We start from the raw sequence: 19,417 nt of genomic DNA, 5'->3' as shown, positions 1-19,417 counted from the left end.
TATCACACTCCAGCCCGCAACGGCGCTGTAACGCTTCTGAAGGTTGGTTTGCACACCACGATTAAAATGAAGAAGAAAAAGAAGATGGCCTTAAATAGTTTTACACAGAGTTGGAAAATATATTATGACATATTTAATTATCTATCATAAAATTCCCCCTAAATTGTTTCTAAAATACACATATTTAATTGATACATGTATAAAAAGTACACAAAGTATCTGGTAACTTTCACAATAGAATCTGAATCAGATATGATCCGTCACAAGAAACCCCGGGAATGTTTTTATCTTCCCTCCCCCCACGTGTGTACATCGGTCTCGGGTGGAATGTTTGTTGATGTACACCTATGAGTAGAAACGTATCAAAATTACTGTTGTAATATATATTTATCGTAGTAATGTTGAAATCAAAAACTTTCGTAAAGAAAACCCGATCAGGCGGGATCATGAAAATAGTCCGTGAGCACTACCTGCGAGACGATATTTGGTGCGGGAGTGAAGTTTGTACAGAATGCAAGCAAGAAGAGTCTGTGTTGCAGAAAGACGCTTGCATTGAAAGCAACTTGTGTTCTTTCCCACACTATTTACTCCCAGACACAAACGTTGTGTTGAGCCAGGTACGTTACTGTGGAATAATGTCTAACGTAAACGTTATTATTAACAACAAATCAATACAAAAAGTACATGTCTAAAGTAAACGCTAGATTGTCCCACCGCATCACTACAGTTTAGATGTCTGACACGCCTGTGGTGAAAGTGTGAATTTATCAAGCTCAGGGTTTCCCAAGCTCGGTCCTGCCCCGTCCCCCGGGTGCACGTTTTGGTTTTTGCCCTACACAGCAGATGAAAATAATCAAAGCTTGATGATGAGTTAGTTATTTGAGTCAGCTATGTAGTGCTGGGGCAAAAACCAAAACGTGCAGGATCAAGTTTGGGAAACCCTGATCTAGCTAACACTAATTTGACTAACTTTCAGCTGTGACATTCTACCATGCTGAATCAATATCCCGTTTAATGTCTGTAGATTGATATCCTGGAGGATCCCTTGATCAAGAACGTGATCATTCTGCAGACTGTACTCCAAGAGGTCCGCCACAGGAGCGCCCCCATCTACAAGCGATTGAAAGACATCCTTCACGACAAGGAAAAACACTTTTACACTTTCACTAACGAACATCACAGGTAGATAACTGACTGTTTTGTAGTGATTTAAGGGGGTGCAGCCTAACTTGGTTTTGAATCAGTGACCCTTGGGGTTATCCCACCACTGACGCAGATGTACCAATTGACTGAAATAAGTTGAAGCAAGACTGAAGTCAGCATGTTTCCCAGCCAAAACAGTTTGGAAGAGTTTGCGCATATATTACGACGACATTTTGTGATGTTTTTGTTTCGTTTTTTGGACTTTGGCAAAAGCTTTTTAAGCCGTCCGTGCACACATTTTGTTCTTGAGGCAAGCCGTGTCTGCTGTTGTTCAACGAGTAACGACTCGTCCTCATTCACGGTTTCTCTTGAGAAATACTGCACCAAACATCCTAATCAGATGAAAAATTGCGTGACTAAGATCTCCTAGGCAAAAAAGTAAATTTATGACAGATTTATTGAGTTATATTAATTCTGACTATTTTGTGGAAGTGTATACTGGCTATGGCGTCTCAAAATGGACAAACAGTACTATTGCCATTTCTTTTCTTGTTTTTCAAGCCAAGGTCTTTTTAAGTTTGAGAGCACACTCGTTCAGCTAACCAAGCTCAGGCTAGTCGCCAGCCGAACTGAAGCATGCTGATGCCTTAACTGTCCATCCATTTGTGACCGATCAATGCTTTTCAAAGCAATGTATGGTTGTATTGTTCTGTTCCAGAGAAACGTATATAGAGAGAGAGCAGGGGGAAAGCGCCAACGATCGTAATGACAGAGCCATCCGCATATCTACAAAGTGGTACAGTGATCACCTGAACAACACCCCCACGGACAAGGGGTTAAAGGTTGTTTTGCTGACCAATGACCGGGGCAACAAGGAGAAAGCAGAGGAGGCCGGCCTGCTCACATACAGATGTAAGAAACAACACACCTCTGTTACCTCAAATCACATTTTATTGGTCACATAAACATGGTTAGCAGATGTTAATGCGAGTGTAGCAAAATGCTTGTGCTTCTAGTTCCGACCGTGCAGTAATATCGTAACAGCAAGTAATCTGACAATTTCACAACAACTACCTTATACTCCAAGATGAGACCGCTGTTCATGTCTTTAATATCACAATATCTGTTACCTCAATACTCCAAGATGAGACCGCTGTTCATGTCTTTAATATCACAATATCTGTTAGCTCAATACTCCAAGATGAGACCGCTGTTCATGTCTTTAATATCACAATATCTGTTACCTCAATACTCCAAGATGAGACCGCTGTTCATGTTTTTAATATCACAATATCTGTTACCTCAATACTCCAAGATGAGACCGCTGTTCATGTCTTTAATATCACAATATCTGTTACCTCAATACTCCAAGATGAGACCGCTGTTCATGTCTTTAATATCACAATATCTGTTACCTCAATACTCCAAGATGAGACCGCTGTTCATGTCTTTAATATCACAATATCTGTTACCTCAATACTCCAAGATGAGACCGCTGTTCATGTCTTTAATATCACAATATCTGTTACCTCAATACTCCAAGATGAGACCGCTGTTCATGTCTTTAACCTTAATCACAAGGTCACAATACTACATAGGTTCAACATGTCGACTACGTTTACTTTAGGAGATGGCCGACGACATGTTTACTTTAGGAGATGGCCGACTACTTTAGGAGATGGCCGACTACATGTTTACTTTAGGAGATGGCCGACTACATGTTTACTTTAGGAGATGGCCGACTACATGTTTACTTTAGGAGATGGCCGACTACATGTTTACTTTAGGAGATGGCCGACTACATGTTTACTTTAGGAGATGGCCGACTACATGTTTACTTTAGGAGATGGCCGACTACATGTTTACTTTAGGAGATGGCCGACTACATGTTTACTTTAGGAGATGGCCGACTACATGTTTACTTTAGGAGATGGCCGACTACATGTTTACTTTAGGAGATGGCCGACTACATGTTTACTTTAGGAGATGGCCGACTACATCCGTCCTCTGTTCCACACAGGTGAGGAGTACGTCAAGAGTCTGATAGCCAACCCTGAGCTGGTGGATCGACTGGCTTTGACCAACGATGACAAGGTAACTAATATCTACACAATATCACATTTACACATATGTACTTTCTGCAGCAGCTATTTTAGATTCATAGAGAAAGTTAGATCTGCATATTCATAAAGAATGTTAGATCTGCATATTCATGGTTATTCGTTTAATTTCTCTCTCTCTCCCTCCCTCAGAATGAGATCACCAGCAGTAAGGTGTTGTTCTCGGAGCACCTGCCCCTGTCAAGGATCCAGTCTGGGATTAAGAGTGGGACCTTCCAACAGGGAACGTTCCGGGCTAGCAGAGACAACTACCTGGAGGCTACTGTGTTTGTCCACGGAGAAGGAGATGACAGTACAGAGGTGAGTGCTGCTAAAGCATAGCTCATGTTCATTTGTGGATTCTGGCCGTGTAACCTGCCATAGAAGTATGGAACATTCTTTAAGTCCTCCACACGTTATTGAATATTTCCTCATTGTTAGTTAGCTCCTCTGTTCATGTACCTGGTTTGGAACAGTATTATTTGTCCTTTACCATTGGATGGGAGTGGAGAATCTTTGATGCTGTTCTAAGTGCCAGCTGGTGACATGGGGATGAGTGAGTGAGCAAGGGATTGGATGGGAAATGTAAACGAAGCAGCGTTGGTTACCATGGTAACACGTCCTCTTCCTGTCCCACCCCTCAGGTTCTCATCCAAGGCCTACAGAACTTGAACAGGGCTGTCCATCAGGACCTGGTTGCTGTGGAGATCCTGCCTCTGAACCAATGGGTGGCTCCGTCGTCTGTGGTGCTGCAGGACGAGGGGCCCAAGGAGGATGATGTCACGGAGGAGGAGGAGGCAGAGTTGAAGAGTGGTCCGTCGGGGGCGGGGTCACGGAAGCCCACAGGCAGGGTGGTGGGGATCATCAAGAGGAACTGGAGAGCTTTCTGTGGCATGCTCTTCCTGTCCCAAATCAAAGAGGTGCGTCACCTCTCTGCTCTGTCAATCAACACATCAATCAAATCAAACCCTTCAGAAATCCTACATGAGTATTTGTCCATATGGATGCATATACCACCATGCTTTGGTTTCTCTTGTGATTATTTGTCGTCTGTCGTACTTGTTTTGTGCTGACGAATGTGAACAAGACCAAAGATATCTCATTGTTCCTGGTCTTTTACCCCTTCTTCCCTTCCCAGGCGACCCGTCACCTCTTCACCCCAGCTGACCGTCGTATCCCCAGGATCCGTATCGAGACGCGCCAGGCGGCCACGTTGGCAGGACAGAGGATCATGGTGGCCATCGACGGCTGGCCCAAGCACTCCAGATACCCTAATGTATGTGTCTCTCAGGTCTTTATTCAGCTGAGCTGCTCAGATGATCACGTATCATTACCGGATATCAATGTCTGGAGAAGTGTAGGATGTACATGATGTGCAGCGCGACTGCAATGAAGAGGACCTGGAACGCACCTCAATCATAGTCAACTGCTTCTCTCTCCTCTTTCTGTCTTTGAGGAGCTAGCAGAGACTAGGCACCATTCTCTCCTCACCCACCCTTCTCTCTCTCTCTCTCTCCTTCTCTCCCTCTCTCCTCCTCTCTCCCTCTCTCCTTCTCTCCCTCTCTCCTTCTCTCCCTCTCTCCTTCTCTCCCTCTCTCCTTCTCTCCCTCTCCCTCTCCTTCTCTCCCTCTCCCTCTCCTTCTCTCCCTCTCTCCTTCTCTCCCTCTCTCCTTCTCTCCCTCTCTCCTTCTCCTTCTCTCCCTCTTCTCCTTCTCTCCCTCTCTCCTTCTCCTTCTCTCCTTCTCTCCCTCTCTCCTTCTCTCCCTCTCTCCTTCTCTCCCTCTCTCCTTCTCTCCCTCTCTCCTTCTCTCCCTCTCTCCTCTTCTCTCCCTCTCTCCTTCTCTCCCTCTCTCCTTCTCTCCCTCTCTCCTTCTCTCCTCTCTCTCCTTCTCCTTCTCTCCCTCTCTCCTTCTCCTTCTCTCCCTCTCTCCTTCTCTCCTTCTCTCCTTCTCTCCTTCTCTCCTTCTCTCCCTCTCTCCCCTTCTCTCCCTCTCTCCCTCTCTCCCTCTCTCCTCTCTCCTCTCTCCTCTCCCTCTCTCCTTCTCTCCCTCTCTCCCCTTCTCTCCCTCTCTCCTCTCTCCCTCTCTCCTCTCCCTCTCTCCTTCTCTCCCTCTCTCCTTCTCTCCCTCTCTCCCCTCTCTCCCTCTCTCCTTCTCTCCCTCTCTCCCTCTCTCCTTCTCTCCTTCTCTCCCTCTCTCCTCTCTCTCCCTCTCTCCCTCTCTCCCTCTCTCCCTCTCTCCTTCTCTCCCTCTCTCCTTCTCTCCCTCTCTCCTTCTCTCCCCCTCTCCCTCTCTCCTTCTCTCCCTCTCTCCTTCTCTCCCTCTCTCCTTCTCTCCCCCTCTCCTCTCTCCCCTCTCCCTCTCTCCTTCTCTCCCTCTCTCCCTCTCTCCCTCTCTCCTTCTCTCCCTCTCTCCCTCTCTCCCTCTCTCCTTCTCTCCCTCTCTCCCTCTCTCCTTCTCTCCTTCTCTCCTTCTCTCCCTCTCTCCCTCTCTCCCTCTCTCCCTCTCTCCCTCTCTCCTCCTCTCAGGGCCATTTTGTTCGTAGCCTGGGAAGTGCAGGGGACAAGGAGACAGAGACGGAGGTGCTACTGCTGGAGCATGATGTCCCTCACCAGGACTTCTCACAGGCCGTCCTCAGTTTCCTCCCCAAGATGCCCTGGAACATCACAGAGGAGGTAACTGGGGGTCCTGTTATGGCGGCCATTTTGTGTCAAGACATATATCAATGGTTGTCAGCTGGTGGCTACGTTGTTGTAGCTATAACAATCAACAATTTGCTAACACTACTTAAAGCCTGTTGGTATAATTGCATTATGGTGTGGTTATAATACTTTATAAAGGCTCATAACATGCTTATAACAGGTAATAATGCATCACTAAACCTTATTTGATCTTCTATCAGGACATGGCTGTGAGAGAGGACCTGAGGAACCTGACTGTCTGCAGTGTGGATCCTCCTGGCTGTACGGACATAGATGATGCTCTGCACTGCAGAGACCTGCCCAATGGAAACCAAGAGGTAGGACACTGATGAACTAACTGTTTATCACAACATTTTATTGGACGGATGAGGTAACAGAATCTATTTCATTGGTAATGTGATGGAACAGAATTTAAAGTTGAGAAGTGATCGTGCGTGTTTCATTGTGGGTTGAAGGTTGGTGTCCACATTGCTGACGTGAGCCACTTCATCCGTCCAGGCAACGCCATGGACCTGGAGGCTGCAAACAGAGGGACTACAGTCTACCTGACTGGAAGGGTAGGAGATCCTCTGTATCATCACATAGTAGCCTTGATGAACCCTAGCTAGCTCTTTTTAGTACGTCTTAAACGGCACCCTATTCCCTATATAGTGCACTACGTTTTACCAGAGCCCGGGTCAGAAGTAGTCCAAAATATAGGGAATAAGGTTCCATTTCAGTGTTGTATTGTTAACACAGCTGATTGTCTCCCACAGAGGATCGACATGGTTCCTGAACTGCTGAGCTCCAACCTGTGTTCTCTACGATCCAGTGTGGAGAGGTGACTTTAATACCTCCTTAAGACATCATTACCATTAGTGGTGTTCATGGTGTCTCCTCTCTGTAGGCTGGCCTTCTCTTGTATATGGGAGATCAACGACAAGGCTGAGATAGTCCAGACCAGATTCACTAAAAGTGTCATCAACTCCAAGGTAGGGGGAGAGTAAACTCACACATTTGACAATGTAACAGTTGTGATTGAGACAATGTAAGACTTAGAAATGCCCCTCAGGGATCAATAAAGTTTATTGAATTGAATGATAATTCTTCCTCCAGGCCTCCCTGACGTACGCCGAGGCCCAGATGAGGATTGATGACGCCAACATGAATGATGACACCACCAAGAGCTTACGAGGTCTGAACAGACTAGCCAAGATCCTGAAGAAACGGAGGATAGAGAAAGGGTAAGAGGTTACGAGGTCTGAACAGACTAGCCAGGATCCTGAAGAAACGGAGGATAGAGAAAGGGTAAGAGGTTACGAGGTCTGAACAGACTAGCCAGGATCCTGAAGAAACGGAGGATAGAGAAAGGGTAAGAGGTTACGAGGCCTGAACAGACTAGCCAAGATCCTGAAGAAACGGAGGATAGAGAAAGGGTAAGAGGTTACGAGGCCTGAACAGACTAGCCAGGATCCTGAAGAGACAGGATAGAGAAAGGGTAAGAGGTTACGAGGTCTGAACAGACTAGCCAGGATCCTGAAGAGACAGGATAGAGAAAGGGTAAGAGGTTACGAGGTCTGAACAGACTAGCCAGGATCCTGAAGAGACAGGATAGAGAAAGGGTAAGAGGTTACGAGGCCTGAACAGACTAGCCAGGATCCTGAAGAGACAGGGTAAGAGGTTACGAGGTCTGAACAGACTAGCCAGGATCCTGAAGAGATAGGATAGAGAAAGGGTAAGAGGTTACGAGGTCTGAACAGACTAGCCAAGATCCTGAAGAGACAGGATAGAGAAAGGGTAAGAGGTTACGAGGCCTGAACAGACTAGCCAGGATCCTGAAGAGACAGGATAGAGAAAGGGTAAGAGGTTACGAGGCCTGAACAGACTAGCCAGGATCCTGAAGAGACAGGGTAAGAGGTTACGAGGTCTGAACAGACTAGCCAGGATCCTGAAGAGATAGGATAGAGAAAGGGTAAGAGGTTACGAGGTCTGAACAGACTAGCCAAGATCCTGAAGAGACAGGATAGAGAAAGGGTAAGAGGTTACGAGGCCTGAACAGACTAGCCAGGATCCTGAAGAGACAGGATAGAGAAAGGGTAAGAGGTTACGAGGCCTGAACAGACTAGCCAGGATCCTGAAGATCAAATTTCAAAATCAAATTTATTTTTATATAGCCCTTCGTACATCAGCTGATATTCTCAAAGTGCTGTACAGAAACCCAGCCTAAAACCCCAAACAGCAAGCAAAGCATGTGAAAGAAGCACGGTGGCTAGGAAAAACTCCCTAGGAAAAACTCCCTAGAAAGGCCAAAAACCTAGGAAGAAACCTAGAGAGGAACCAGGCTATGAGGGGTGGCCAGTCCTCTTCTGGCTGTGCAGGGTGGATATTATAACAGAACATGGTCAAAATGTTAAAATGTTAAAATGTTCATAAATGACCAGCATGGTCAAATAATAATAATCATAGTAGTTGTCGAGGGTGCAACAAGCACGTCCGGTGAACAGGTCAGGGTTCCATAGCCGCAGGCAGAACAGTTGAAACTGGAGCAGCAGCACGGCCAGGTGGACTGGGGACAGCAAGGAGTCATCATACCAGGTAGTCCTGAGGCATGGTCCTAGGGCTCAGGTCCTCCGAGAGAAAGACAGAAAGAGAGAAAGAGAGAATTAGAGAGAGCATATTTAAATACACACAGGACACCGGATAAGACAAGAGAAATACTCCAGATGTAACAGACTGACCCTAGCCCCCCGACACATAAACTACTGCAGCATAAATACTGGAGGCTGAGACAGGAGGGATCAGAAGACACTGTGGCCCCATCCGATGATACCCCGGACAGGGCCAAACAGGCAGGATATAACCCCACCCACTTTGCCAAAGCACAGCCCCCACACCACTAGAGGGATGTCTCCAACCACCAACTTACCGTCCTAAGACAAGGCCGAGTATAGCCCACAACGATCTCCGCCATGGCACAACCCAAGGGGGGGCGCCAACCCAGACAGGAAGACCACGTCAGTGACTCAACCCACTCAAGTGACGCACCCCTCCCATGGACGGCATGGAAGAACACCAGTAGGCCAGTGACTCAGCCTCTGTAAAAGGGTTAGAGGCAGAGAATCCCAGTGGAAAGAGGGGAACCGGCAAGGCAGAGACAGCAAGGGCGGTTCGTTGCTCCAGCCTTTCCGTTCACCTTCACACTCCTGGGCCAGACTATACTTAATCATAGGACCTACTGAAGAGATAAGTCTTCAGTAAAGACTTAAAGGTTGAGACTGAGTCTGCGTCTCTCACATTGGTAGGCAGACCATTCCATAAAAATGGAGCTCTATAGGAGAAAGCCCTACCTCCAGCCGTTTGCTTAGAAATTCTAGGGACAATTAGGAGGCCTGCGTCTTGTGACCGTAGCGTACGTGTAGGTATGTACGGCAGGACCAAATCGGAAAGATAGGTAGGAGCAAGCCCATGTAATGCTTTGTAGGTTAGCAGTAAAACCTTGAAATCAGCCCTTGCCTTAACAGGAAGCCAGTGTAGGGAGGCTAACACTGGAGTAATATGATCAAATTTTTTGGTTCTAGTCAGGATTCTAGCAGCCGTATTTAGCACTAACTGAAGTTTATTTAGTGCTTTATCCGGGTAGCCGGAAAGTAGAGCATTGCAGTAGTCCAGCCTAGAAGTAACAAAAGCATGGATTAATTTTTCTGCGTCATTTTTGGACAGAAAATTTCTGATTTTTGCAATGTTACGTAGATGGAAAAAAGCTGTCCTTGAAACAGTCTTGATATGTTCTTCAAAAGAGAGATCAGGGTCCAGAGTAACGCCTGAGGTCCTTCACAGTTTTATTTGAGACGACTGTACAACCATCCAGATTAATTGTCAGATTCAACAGAAGATCTCTTTGTTTCTTGGGACCTAGAACAAGCATCTCTGTTTTGTCCGAGTTTAAAAGTAGAAAGTTTGCAGCCATCCACTTCTTTATGTCTGAAACACAGGCTTCTAGCGAGGGCAATTTTGGGGGCTTCACCATGTTTCATTGAAATGTACAGCTGTGTGTCGTCCGCATAGCAGTGAAATTTAACATTATGTTTTCGAATGACATCCCCAAGAGGTAAAATATATAGTGAAAACAATAGTGGTCCTAAAACGGAACCTTGAGGAACACCGAAATTTACAATTGATTTGTCAGAGGACAAACCATTCACAGAGACAAACTGATATCTTTCCGACAGATAAGATCTAAACCAGGCCAGAACTTGTCCATGTAGACCAATTTGGGTTTCCAATCTCTCCAAAAGAATGTGGTGATCGATGGTATCAAAAGCGGCACTAAGATCTAGGAGCACGAGGACAGATGCAGAGCCTCGGTCTGACGTCATTAAAAGGTCATTTACCACCTTCACAAGTGCAGTCTCAGTGCTATGATGGGGTCTAAAACCAGACTGAAGCGTTTCGTATACATTGTTTGTCTTCAGGAAGGCAGTCAGTTGCTGTGCAACAGCTTTTTCTAAAATTTTGGAGAGGAATGGAAGATTCGATATAGGCCGATAGTTTTTTATAATTTCTGGATCAAGATTCGGCTTTTTCAAGAGAGGCTTTATTACTGCCACTTTTAGTGAGCTTGGTACACATCCGATGGATAGAGAGCCGTTTATTATGTTCAACATAGGAGGGCCAAGCACAGGAAGCAACCCTTTCAGTAGTTTAGTTGGAATAGGGTCCAGTATGCAGCTTGAGGGTTTGGAGGCCATGATTATTTTCATCATTGCGTCAAGAGATATAGTACTAAAACACTTGAGTGTCTCCCTTGATCCTAGGTCCTGGCAGAGTTGTGCAGACTCAGGACAATGGAGCTTTGGAGGAATACCCAGATTTAAAGAGGAGTCTGTAATTTGCTTTCTAATGATCATGATCTTTTCCTCAAAGAAGTTCATAAATTTATTACTGCTGAAGTGAAAGCCATCCTCCATTTGCGAAGGCTGCTTTTTAGTTAGCTTTGCGACAGTATCAAAAAGAAATTTCGGATTGTTCTTATTTTCCTCAATTAAGTTGGAAAAATAGGATGATCGAGCAGCAGTAAGGGCTCTTCGATACTGCACGGTACTGTCTTTCCAAGCTAGTCGGAAGACTTCCAGTTTGGTGTGGCGCCATTTCCGTTCCAATTTTCTGGAAGCTTGCTTCAGAGCTCGTGTATTTTCTGTATACCAGGGAGCTAGTTTCTTATGACAGATGTTTTTAGTTTTTAGGGGTGCAACTGCATCTAGGGTATTTCGCAAGGTTAAATTGAGTTCCTCGGTTAGGTGGTTAACTGATTTTTGTCCTCTGACGTCCTTGGGTAGGCAGAGGCAGTCTGGAAGGGCATCAAGGAATCTTTGGGTTGTCTGAGAATTTATAGCACGACTTTTAATGCTCCTTGGTTGGGGTCTGAGCAGATTATTTGTTGCAATTGCAAACGTAATAAAATGGTGGTCCGATAGTCCAGGATTATGAGGAAAAACATTTAGATCCACAACATTTATTCCATGGGACAAAACTAGGTCCAGAGTATGACTGTGGCAGTGAGTAGGTCCAGAGACATGTTGGACAAAACCCACTGAGTCGATGATGGCTCCAAAAGCCTTTTGGAGTGGGTCTGTGGACTTTTCCATGTGAATGTTAAAGTCACCAAAAATTAGAATATTATCTGCTATGACTACAAGATCCGATAGGAATTCAGGGAACTCAGTGAGGAACACTGCATATGGCCCAGGAGGCCTATAAACAGTAGCTATAAAAAGTGAGTGAGTAGGCTGCATAGATTTCATGACTAGAAGCTCAAAAGACGAAAAACGTCATTGTTGTTTTTTTTTTGTAAATTGAAATTTGCTATCGTAAATGTTAGCAACACCTCCGCCTTTGCCGGATGCACGGGGGTATGGTCACTAATGTAACCTGGGGTGAGGCCTCATTTAACACAGTAAATTCATCAGGCTTAAGCCATGTTTCAGTCAGGCCAATCACATCAAGATTATTATCAGTGATTAGTTCATTGACTATAACTGCCTTGGAAGTGAGGGATCTAACATTAAGTAACCCAATTTTGAGATGTGAGATATCACAATCTCTTTCAATAATGGCAGGAATGGAGGAGGTCTTTATACTAGTGAGATTGCTAAAGCGAACACCGCCATTTTTAATTTTGCCCAACCTAGATCGAGGCACAGACACGGTCTCAATGGGGAAAGCTGAGCTGACTACGCTGACTGTGCTAGTGGCAGACTCCACTAAGCTGGCAGGCTGGCTAACAGCCTGCTGCCTGGCCTGCACCCTATTTCATTGTGGAGCTAGAGGAGTTAGAGCCCTGTCTATGTTCGTAGATAAGATGAGAGCACCCCTCCAGCTAGGATGGAGTCCGTCACTCCTCAACAGGCCAGGCTTGGTCCTGTTTGTGGGTGAGTCCCAGAAAGAGGGCCAATTATCTACAAATTCTATCTTTTGGGAGGGGCAGAAAACAGTTTTCAACCAGCGATTGAGTTGTGAGACTCTGCTGTAGAGCTCATCACTCCCCCTAACTGGGAGGGGGCCAGAGACAATTAATCGATGCCGACACATCTTTCTAGCTGATTTACACGCTGAAGCTATGTTGCGCTTGGTGACCTCTGACTGTTTCATCCTAACATCGTTGGTGCCGACGTGGATAACAATATCTCTATACTCTCTACACTCGCCAGTTTTAGCTTTAGCCAGCACCGTCTTTAGATTAGCCTTAACGTCGGTAGCCCTGCCCCCTGGTAAACAGTGTATGATCGCTGGATGATTAGTTTTAAGTCTAATACTGCGGGTAATGGAGTCGCCAATGACTAGGGTTTTCAATTTGTCAGAGCTAATGGTGGGAGCCGTCGGCGTCTCAGACCCCACAACGGGAGGAGTAGAGACCAGAGAAGTCTCGGCCTCCGACTCCGACTCGCTTAATGGGGAGAACCGGTTGAAAGTTTCTGTCGGCTGAATAAGCGACACCGGTTGAGCATTCCTACAGCGTTTCCCTCCAGAAGCCATGAGAAAGATGTCCGGCTGCGGGGACCGTGCGAGGGGGTTTATACTAACGTTACTATCTGTACTTACTGGTGGCACAGACGCTGTTTCATCCTTTCCTACACTGAAATTACCCTTGCCTAACGATCGCGTCTGAAGCTGGGCTTGCAGCACAGCTATCCTTGCCGTAAGGCGATCGTTCTCCTGTATATTATAAGTACAACGACTGCAATTAGAAGGCATCATGTTAATGTTACTTAGCTTCGGCTGTTTGAAGTCCTGACGAACCATATCCAGATAAAACCTCCGGGGTGAAAAAATTGAATGAAAAAAGTTGAGTGAGGGAAAAAGTAAAAATATACGGTAATGAAAAAGTAAAAAACCGTCAGGTATCAAAGTAAGATCGGCAACAAAAACGCACAGCAGCGTAAACAAGTCTGCAAGTTGTGACCGGAAACAGGAAACAGGAGAGACAGGGTAAGAGGTTACGAGGCCTGAACAGACTAGCCAGGATCCTGAAGAGACAGGATAGAGAAAGGGTAAGAGGTTACGAGGCCTGAACAGACTAGCCAGGATCCTGAAGAGACAGGATAGAGAAAGGGTAAGAGGTTACGAGGCCTGAACAGACTAGCCAGGATCCTGAAGAGACAGGGTAAGAGGTTACGAGGCCTGAACAGACTAGCCAAGATCCTGAAGAAACGGAGGATAGAGAAAGGGTAAGAGGTTACGAGGTCTGAACAGACTAGCCAGGATCCTGAAGAGACAGGGTAAGAGGTTACGAGGTCTGAACAGACTAGCCAGGATCCTGAAGAGACAGGATAGAGAAAGGGTAAGAGGTTACGAGGCCTGAACAGACTAGCCAAGATCCTGAAGAAACGGAGGATGGAGAAAGGGTAAGAGGTTACGAGGTCTGAACAGACTAGCCAGGATCCTGAAGAGACAGGATAGAGAAAGGGTAAGAGGTTACGAGGTCTGAACAGACTAGCCAGGATCCTGAAGAGACAGGATAGAGAAAGGGTAAGAGGTTACGAGGCCTGAACAGACTAGCCAGGATCCTGAAGAGACAGGATAGAGAAAGGGTAAGAGGTTACGAGACCTGAACAGACTAGCCAGGATCCTGAAGAGACAGGACAGAGAAAGGGTAAGAGGTTACGAGGTCTGAACAGACTAGCCAGGATCCTGAAGAGACAGGATAGAGAAAGGGTAAGAGGTTACGAGGTCTGAACAGACTAGCCAGGACCCTGAAGAGACAGGATAGAGAAAGGGTAGAGGTTACGAGGTCTGAACAGACTAGCCAGGATCCTGAAGAGACAGGATAGAGAAAGGGTAAGAGGTTACGAGGTCTGAACAGACTAGCCAGGACCCTGAAGAGACAGGATAGAGAAAGGGTAGAGGTTACGAGGCCTGAACAGACTAGCCAGGATCCTGAAGAGACAGGATAGAGAAAGGGTAAGAGGTTACGAGGTCTGAACAGACTAGCCAGGACCCTGAAGAGACAGGATAGAGAAAGGGTAGAGGTTACGAGGTCTGAACAGACTAGCCAGGATCCTGAAGAGACAGGATAGAGAAAGGGTTTGTGACTATGTGATGTCAGTAGTTGAGACGGATCGTTAGAACTGTGGCAGATTGATGTATTCCCAAAAGTGATTAGTTGGTTGATGGATGGGTTGATTATGTTAATTGATCTGGTTGATCGTCTCATTAATCTATATGTTTTACTCTGGTTGGAATGTATAAATACATGTCTTTGTTGGTGATCTAACATGGTGGTTTTCCGTTGTGTGTTTCAGTGCGTTGACTCTCTCCTCCCCCGAGGTTCGCTTCCACATCGACAGTGAGACTCACGACCCCATAGACCTACAGACCAAGGAACTCAAGTACGTTGTCAGGCTTTTACAATCTAGAATTGAAAATAAGGCTTTTAGAATGTAGAATTGAAAATAAGGCTTTTAGAATGTAGAATTGAAAATAAGGCTTTTAGAATGTAGAATTGAAAATAAGGCTTTTAGAATGTAGAATTGAAAATAAGGCTTTTAGAATGTAGAATTTTTAAAATAAGGCTTTTAGAATGTAGAATTGTTAAAATAAGGCTTTTAGAATGTAGAATTGAAAATAAGGCTTTTAGAATGTAGAATTGAAAATAAGGCTTTTAGAATGTAGAATTGAAAATAAGGCTTTTAGAATGTAGAATTGAAAATAAGGCTTTTAGAATGTAGAATTGAAAATAAGGCTTTTAGAATGTAGAATTGAAAATAAGGCTTTTAGAATGTAGAATTTAAAATAAGGCTTTTAGAATGTAGAATTGAAAATAAGGCTTTTAGAATGTAGAATTTAAAATAAGGCTTTTAGAATGTAGAATTGAAAATAAGGCTTTTAGAATGTAGAATTGAAAATAAGGCTTTTAGAATGTAGAATTGAAAATAAGGCTTTTAGAATGTAGAATATAAAATAAGGCTTTTAGAATATAAAATAAGGCTTTTAGAATATAGAATTTAAAATAAGGCTTTTAGAATATAAAATAAGGCTTTTAGAATATAGAATTTAAAATAAGGCTTTTAGAATATAAAATAAGGCTTTTAGAATCTAGCATTTAAAATAAGGCTTTTAGAATGTAGAATTGAAAATAAGGCTTTTAGAATATAGAATTTAAAATAAGGCTTTTAGAATGTGTCTGTTCATGATGCTTGAAACTGTGCTGTCGTTTTGACCCTGACTAACATGGTTTAAACTTCAACAAGTTCAGCTGAATTCACATGAATATTAACAAGCTTTTTGTGGCCTGTCAAAGCATCCTGCTGTTTCCAGGTTTACCTTGTCACTGAGTTATAGCATCCAACAGTAGATCTCTGCTCAGAGACTTGATGTTCACGCTGTATCGGTGGCTTCAAATTCAAATAACTTTATTGTTCCCCAGGGAGACCAACTCGATGGTGGAGGAGTTCATGTTGCTGGCCAACATTTCAGTAGCTCAGAAGATTTATGATGAGTTCTCAGAGTGTGCTCTTCTCAGGAAGCACCCTGCCCCTCCTCCATCTAACTACGACATCCTCAACAAGGCTGCCAAGTCTAAGGTACATCTACATATTCAGACTGACTAGACATCAACATCTAAAACGCGTCTAATGACATCCATAGACAATACTTCTAGCTAAAACACAGTTTTAATAAGACTTGATCTTTTTTGGAGACAATTGTTCCTTTCCGGGTCGAAGGACAACAAAATAGGGACTGACGTAGAACCTTGGATAGATATCAATAATTACAACAAATAAACCCCCCGTTTCCCTTGTATTACACTTTCTGACATCAGTCTAATGTAGTCCTAACGTTGTTGTTTCTGACATCAGTCTAATGTAGTCCTAACGTTGTTGTTTCTGACATCAGTCTAATGTAGTCCTAACGTTGTTGTTTCTGACATCAGTCTAATGTAGTCCTAACGTTGTTGTTTCTGACATCAGTCTAATGTAGTCCTAACGTTGTTGTTTCTGACATCAGTCTAATGTAGTCCTAACGTTGTTGTTTCTGACGTCAGTCTAATGTAGTCCTAACGTTGTTGTTTCTGACGTCAGTCTAATGTAGTCCTAACGTTGTTGTTTCTGACGTCAGTCTAATGTAGTCCTAACGTTGTTGTTTCTGACGTCAGTCTAATGTAGTCCTAACGTTGTTGTTTCTGACGTCAGTCTAATGTAGTCCTAACGTTGTTGTTTCTGACGTCAGTCTAATGTAGTCCTAACGTTGTTGTTTTTGACGTCAGTCTAATGTAGTCCTAACGTTGTTGTTTTTGACGTCAGTCTAATGTAGTCCTAACGTTGTTGTTTCTGACGTCAGTCTAATGTAGTCCTAACGTTGTTGTCCCTCCCCTCAGGACTTGGTGATCCACACGGACTCGGCCAAGGCTCTGGCTGACTCTCTGGACGCGGCCCAGGTGGACGGCTTCCCTTACTTCAACACCTTGCTGCGTATCCTAGCAACACGCTGCATGATGCAGGCTGTGTACTTCTGCTCCGGGATGGACAGTGACTTCCACCACTATGGACTGGCCTCTCCCATCTACACACACTTCACCTCGCCTATCAGACGGTGAGAACACACACTTCACCTCGCCTATCAGACGGTGAGAACACACACTTCACCTCGCCTATCAGACGGTGAGAACACACACTTCACCTCGCCTATCAGACGGTGAGAACACACACTTCACCTCGCCTATCAGACGGTGAGAACACACACTTCACCTCGCCTATCAGACGGTGAGAACACACACTTCACCTCGCCTATCAGACGGTGAGAACACACACTTCACCTCGCCTATCAGACGGTGAGAACACACACTTCACCTCGCCTATCAGACGGTGAGAACACACACTTCACCTCGCCTATCAGACGGTGAGAACACACACTTCACCTCGCCTATCAGACGGTGAGAACACACACTTCACCTCGCCTATCAGACGGTGAGAACACACACTTCACCTCGCCTATCAGACGGTGAGAACACACACTTCACCTCGCCTATCAGACGGTGAGAACACACACTTCACCTCGCCTATCAGACGGTGAGAACACACACTTCACCTCGCCTATCAGACGGTGAGAACACACACTTCACCTCGCCTATCAGACGGTGAGAACACACACTTCACCTCGCCTATCAGACGGTGAGAACACACACTTCACCTCGCCTATCAGACGGTGAGAACACACACTTCACCTCGCCTATCAGACGGTGAGAACACACACTTCACCTCGCCTATCAGACGGTGAGAACACACACTTCACCTCGCCTATCAGACGGTGAGAACACACACTTCACCTCGCCTATCAGACGGTGAGAACACACACTTCACCTCGCCTATCAGACGGTGAGAACACACACTTCACCTCGCCTATCAGACGGTGAGAACACACACTTCACCTCGCCTATCAGACGGTGAGAACACACACTTCACCTCGCCTATCAGACGGTGAGAACACACACTTCACCTCGCCTATCAGACGGTGAGAACACACACTTCACCTCGCCTATCAGACGGTGAGAACACACACTTCACCTCGCCTATCAGACGGTGAGAACACACACTTCACCTCGCCTATCAGACGGTGAGAACACACACTTCACCTCGCCTATCAGACGGTGAGAACACACACTTCACCTCGCCTATCAGACGGTGAGAACACACACTTCACCTCGCCTATCAGACGGTGAGAACACACACTTCACCTCGCCTATCAGACGGTGAGAACACACACTTCACCTCGCCTATCAGACGGTGAGAACACACACTTCACCTCGCCTATCAGACGGTGAGAACACACACTTCACCTCGCCTATCAGACGGTGAGAACACACACTTCACCTCGCCTATCAGACGGTGAGAACACACACTTCACCTCGCCTATCAGACGGTGAGAACACACACTTCACCTCGCCTATCAGACGGTGAGAACACACACTTCACCTCGCCTATCAGACGGTGAGAACACACACTTCACCTCGCCTATCAGACGGTGAGAACACACACTTCACCTCGCCTATCAGACGGTGAGAACACACACTTCACCTCGCCTATCAGACGGTGAGAACACACACTTCACCTCGCCTATCAGACGGTGAGAACACACACTTCACCTCGCCTATCAGACGGTGAGAACACACACTTCACCTCGCCTATCAGACGGTGAGAACACACACTTCACCTCGCCTATCAGACGGTGAGAACACACACTTCACCTCGCCTATCAGACGGTGAGAACACACACTTCACCTCGCCTATCAGACGGTGAGAACACACACTTCACCTCGCCTATCAGACGGTGAGAACACACACTTCACCTCGCCTATCAGACGGTGAGAACACACACTTCACCTCGCCTATCAGACGGTGAGAACACACACTTCACCTCGCCTATCAGACGGTGAGAACACACACTTCACCTCGCCTATCAGACGGTGAGAACACACACTTCACCTCGCCTATCAGACGGTGAGAACACACACTTCACCTCGCCTATCAGACGGTGAGAACACACACTTCACCTCGCCTATCAGACGGTGAGAACACACACTTCACCTCGCCTATCAGACGGTGAGAACACACACTTCACCTCGCCTATCAGACGGTGAGAACACACACTTCACCTCGCCTATCAGACGGTGAGAACACACACTTCACCTCGCCTATCAGACGGTGAGAACACACACTTCACCTCGCCTATCAGACGGTGAGAACACACACTTCACCTCGCCTATCAGACGGTGAGAACACACACTTCACCTCGCCTATCAGACGGTGAGAACACACACTTCACCTCGCCTATCAGACGGTGAGAACACACACTTCACCTCGCCTATCAGACGGTGAGAACACACACTTCACCTCGCCTATCAGACGGTGAGAACACACACTTCACCTCGCCTATCAGACGGTGAGAACACACACTTCACCTCGCCTATCAGACGGTGAGAACACACACTTCACCTCGCCTA

The 19,417-nt window shown here is 45.7% G+C and overlaps 1 protein-coding gene across 2 annotated transcripts in view; it reads left to right on the top strand.

The window, feature by feature from the left end:
• The first annotated feature begins 297 nt into the window (after positions 1–297).
• The window catches only part of LOC106596303 (exosome complex exonuclease RRP44), a 28,741-nt gene continuing 9,621 nt past the window's right edge, over positions 298–19,417 (top strand). For both annotated transcript variants that reach the window (XM_045698377.1, XM_045698376.1), the window contains exons 1-16: positions 298–617; positions 1,025–1,182; positions 1,862–2,055; positions 3,164–3,237; positions 3,396–3,563; positions 3,887–4,162; positions 4,381–4,518; positions 5,770–5,916; positions 6,144–6,260; positions 6,399–6,500; positions 6,699–6,763; positions 6,830–6,914; positions 7,039–7,166; positions 14,721–14,807; positions 15,845–16,001; positions 16,796–17,010. In XM_045698377.1, the coding sequence (XP_045554333.1) occupies positions 399–617; positions 1,025–1,182; positions 1,862–2,055; positions 3,164–3,237; positions 3,396–3,563; positions 3,887–4,162; positions 4,381–4,518; positions 5,770–5,916; positions 6,144–6,260; positions 6,399–6,500; positions 6,699–6,763; positions 6,830–6,914; positions 7,039–7,166; positions 14,721–14,807; positions 15,845–16,001; positions 16,796–17,010 (2,330 nt within the window). In that variant the 5' untranslated portion in view covers positions 298–398. The remainder of the gene's footprint in view (positions 618–1,024; positions 1,183–1,861; positions 2,056–3,163; positions 3,238–3,395; positions 3,564–3,886; positions 4,163–4,380; positions 4,519–5,769; positions 5,917–6,143; positions 6,261–6,398; positions 6,501–6,698; positions 6,764–6,829; positions 6,915–7,038; positions 7,167–14,720; positions 14,808–15,844; positions 16,002–16,795; positions 17,011–19,417) is intronic.

This window comes from Salmo salar, chromosome ssa16 (assembly GCF_905237065.1).
Source record: "Salmo salar chromosome ssa16, Ssal_v3.1, whole genome shotgun sequence".
Taxonomy (NCBI): Eukaryota; Metazoa; Chordata; class Actinopteri; order Salmoniformes; family Salmonidae; genus Salmo; species Salmo salar.
Note: the sequence above shows the minus strand (reverse complement) of the source record. Positions and strands in the feature narration are given on the sequence as shown.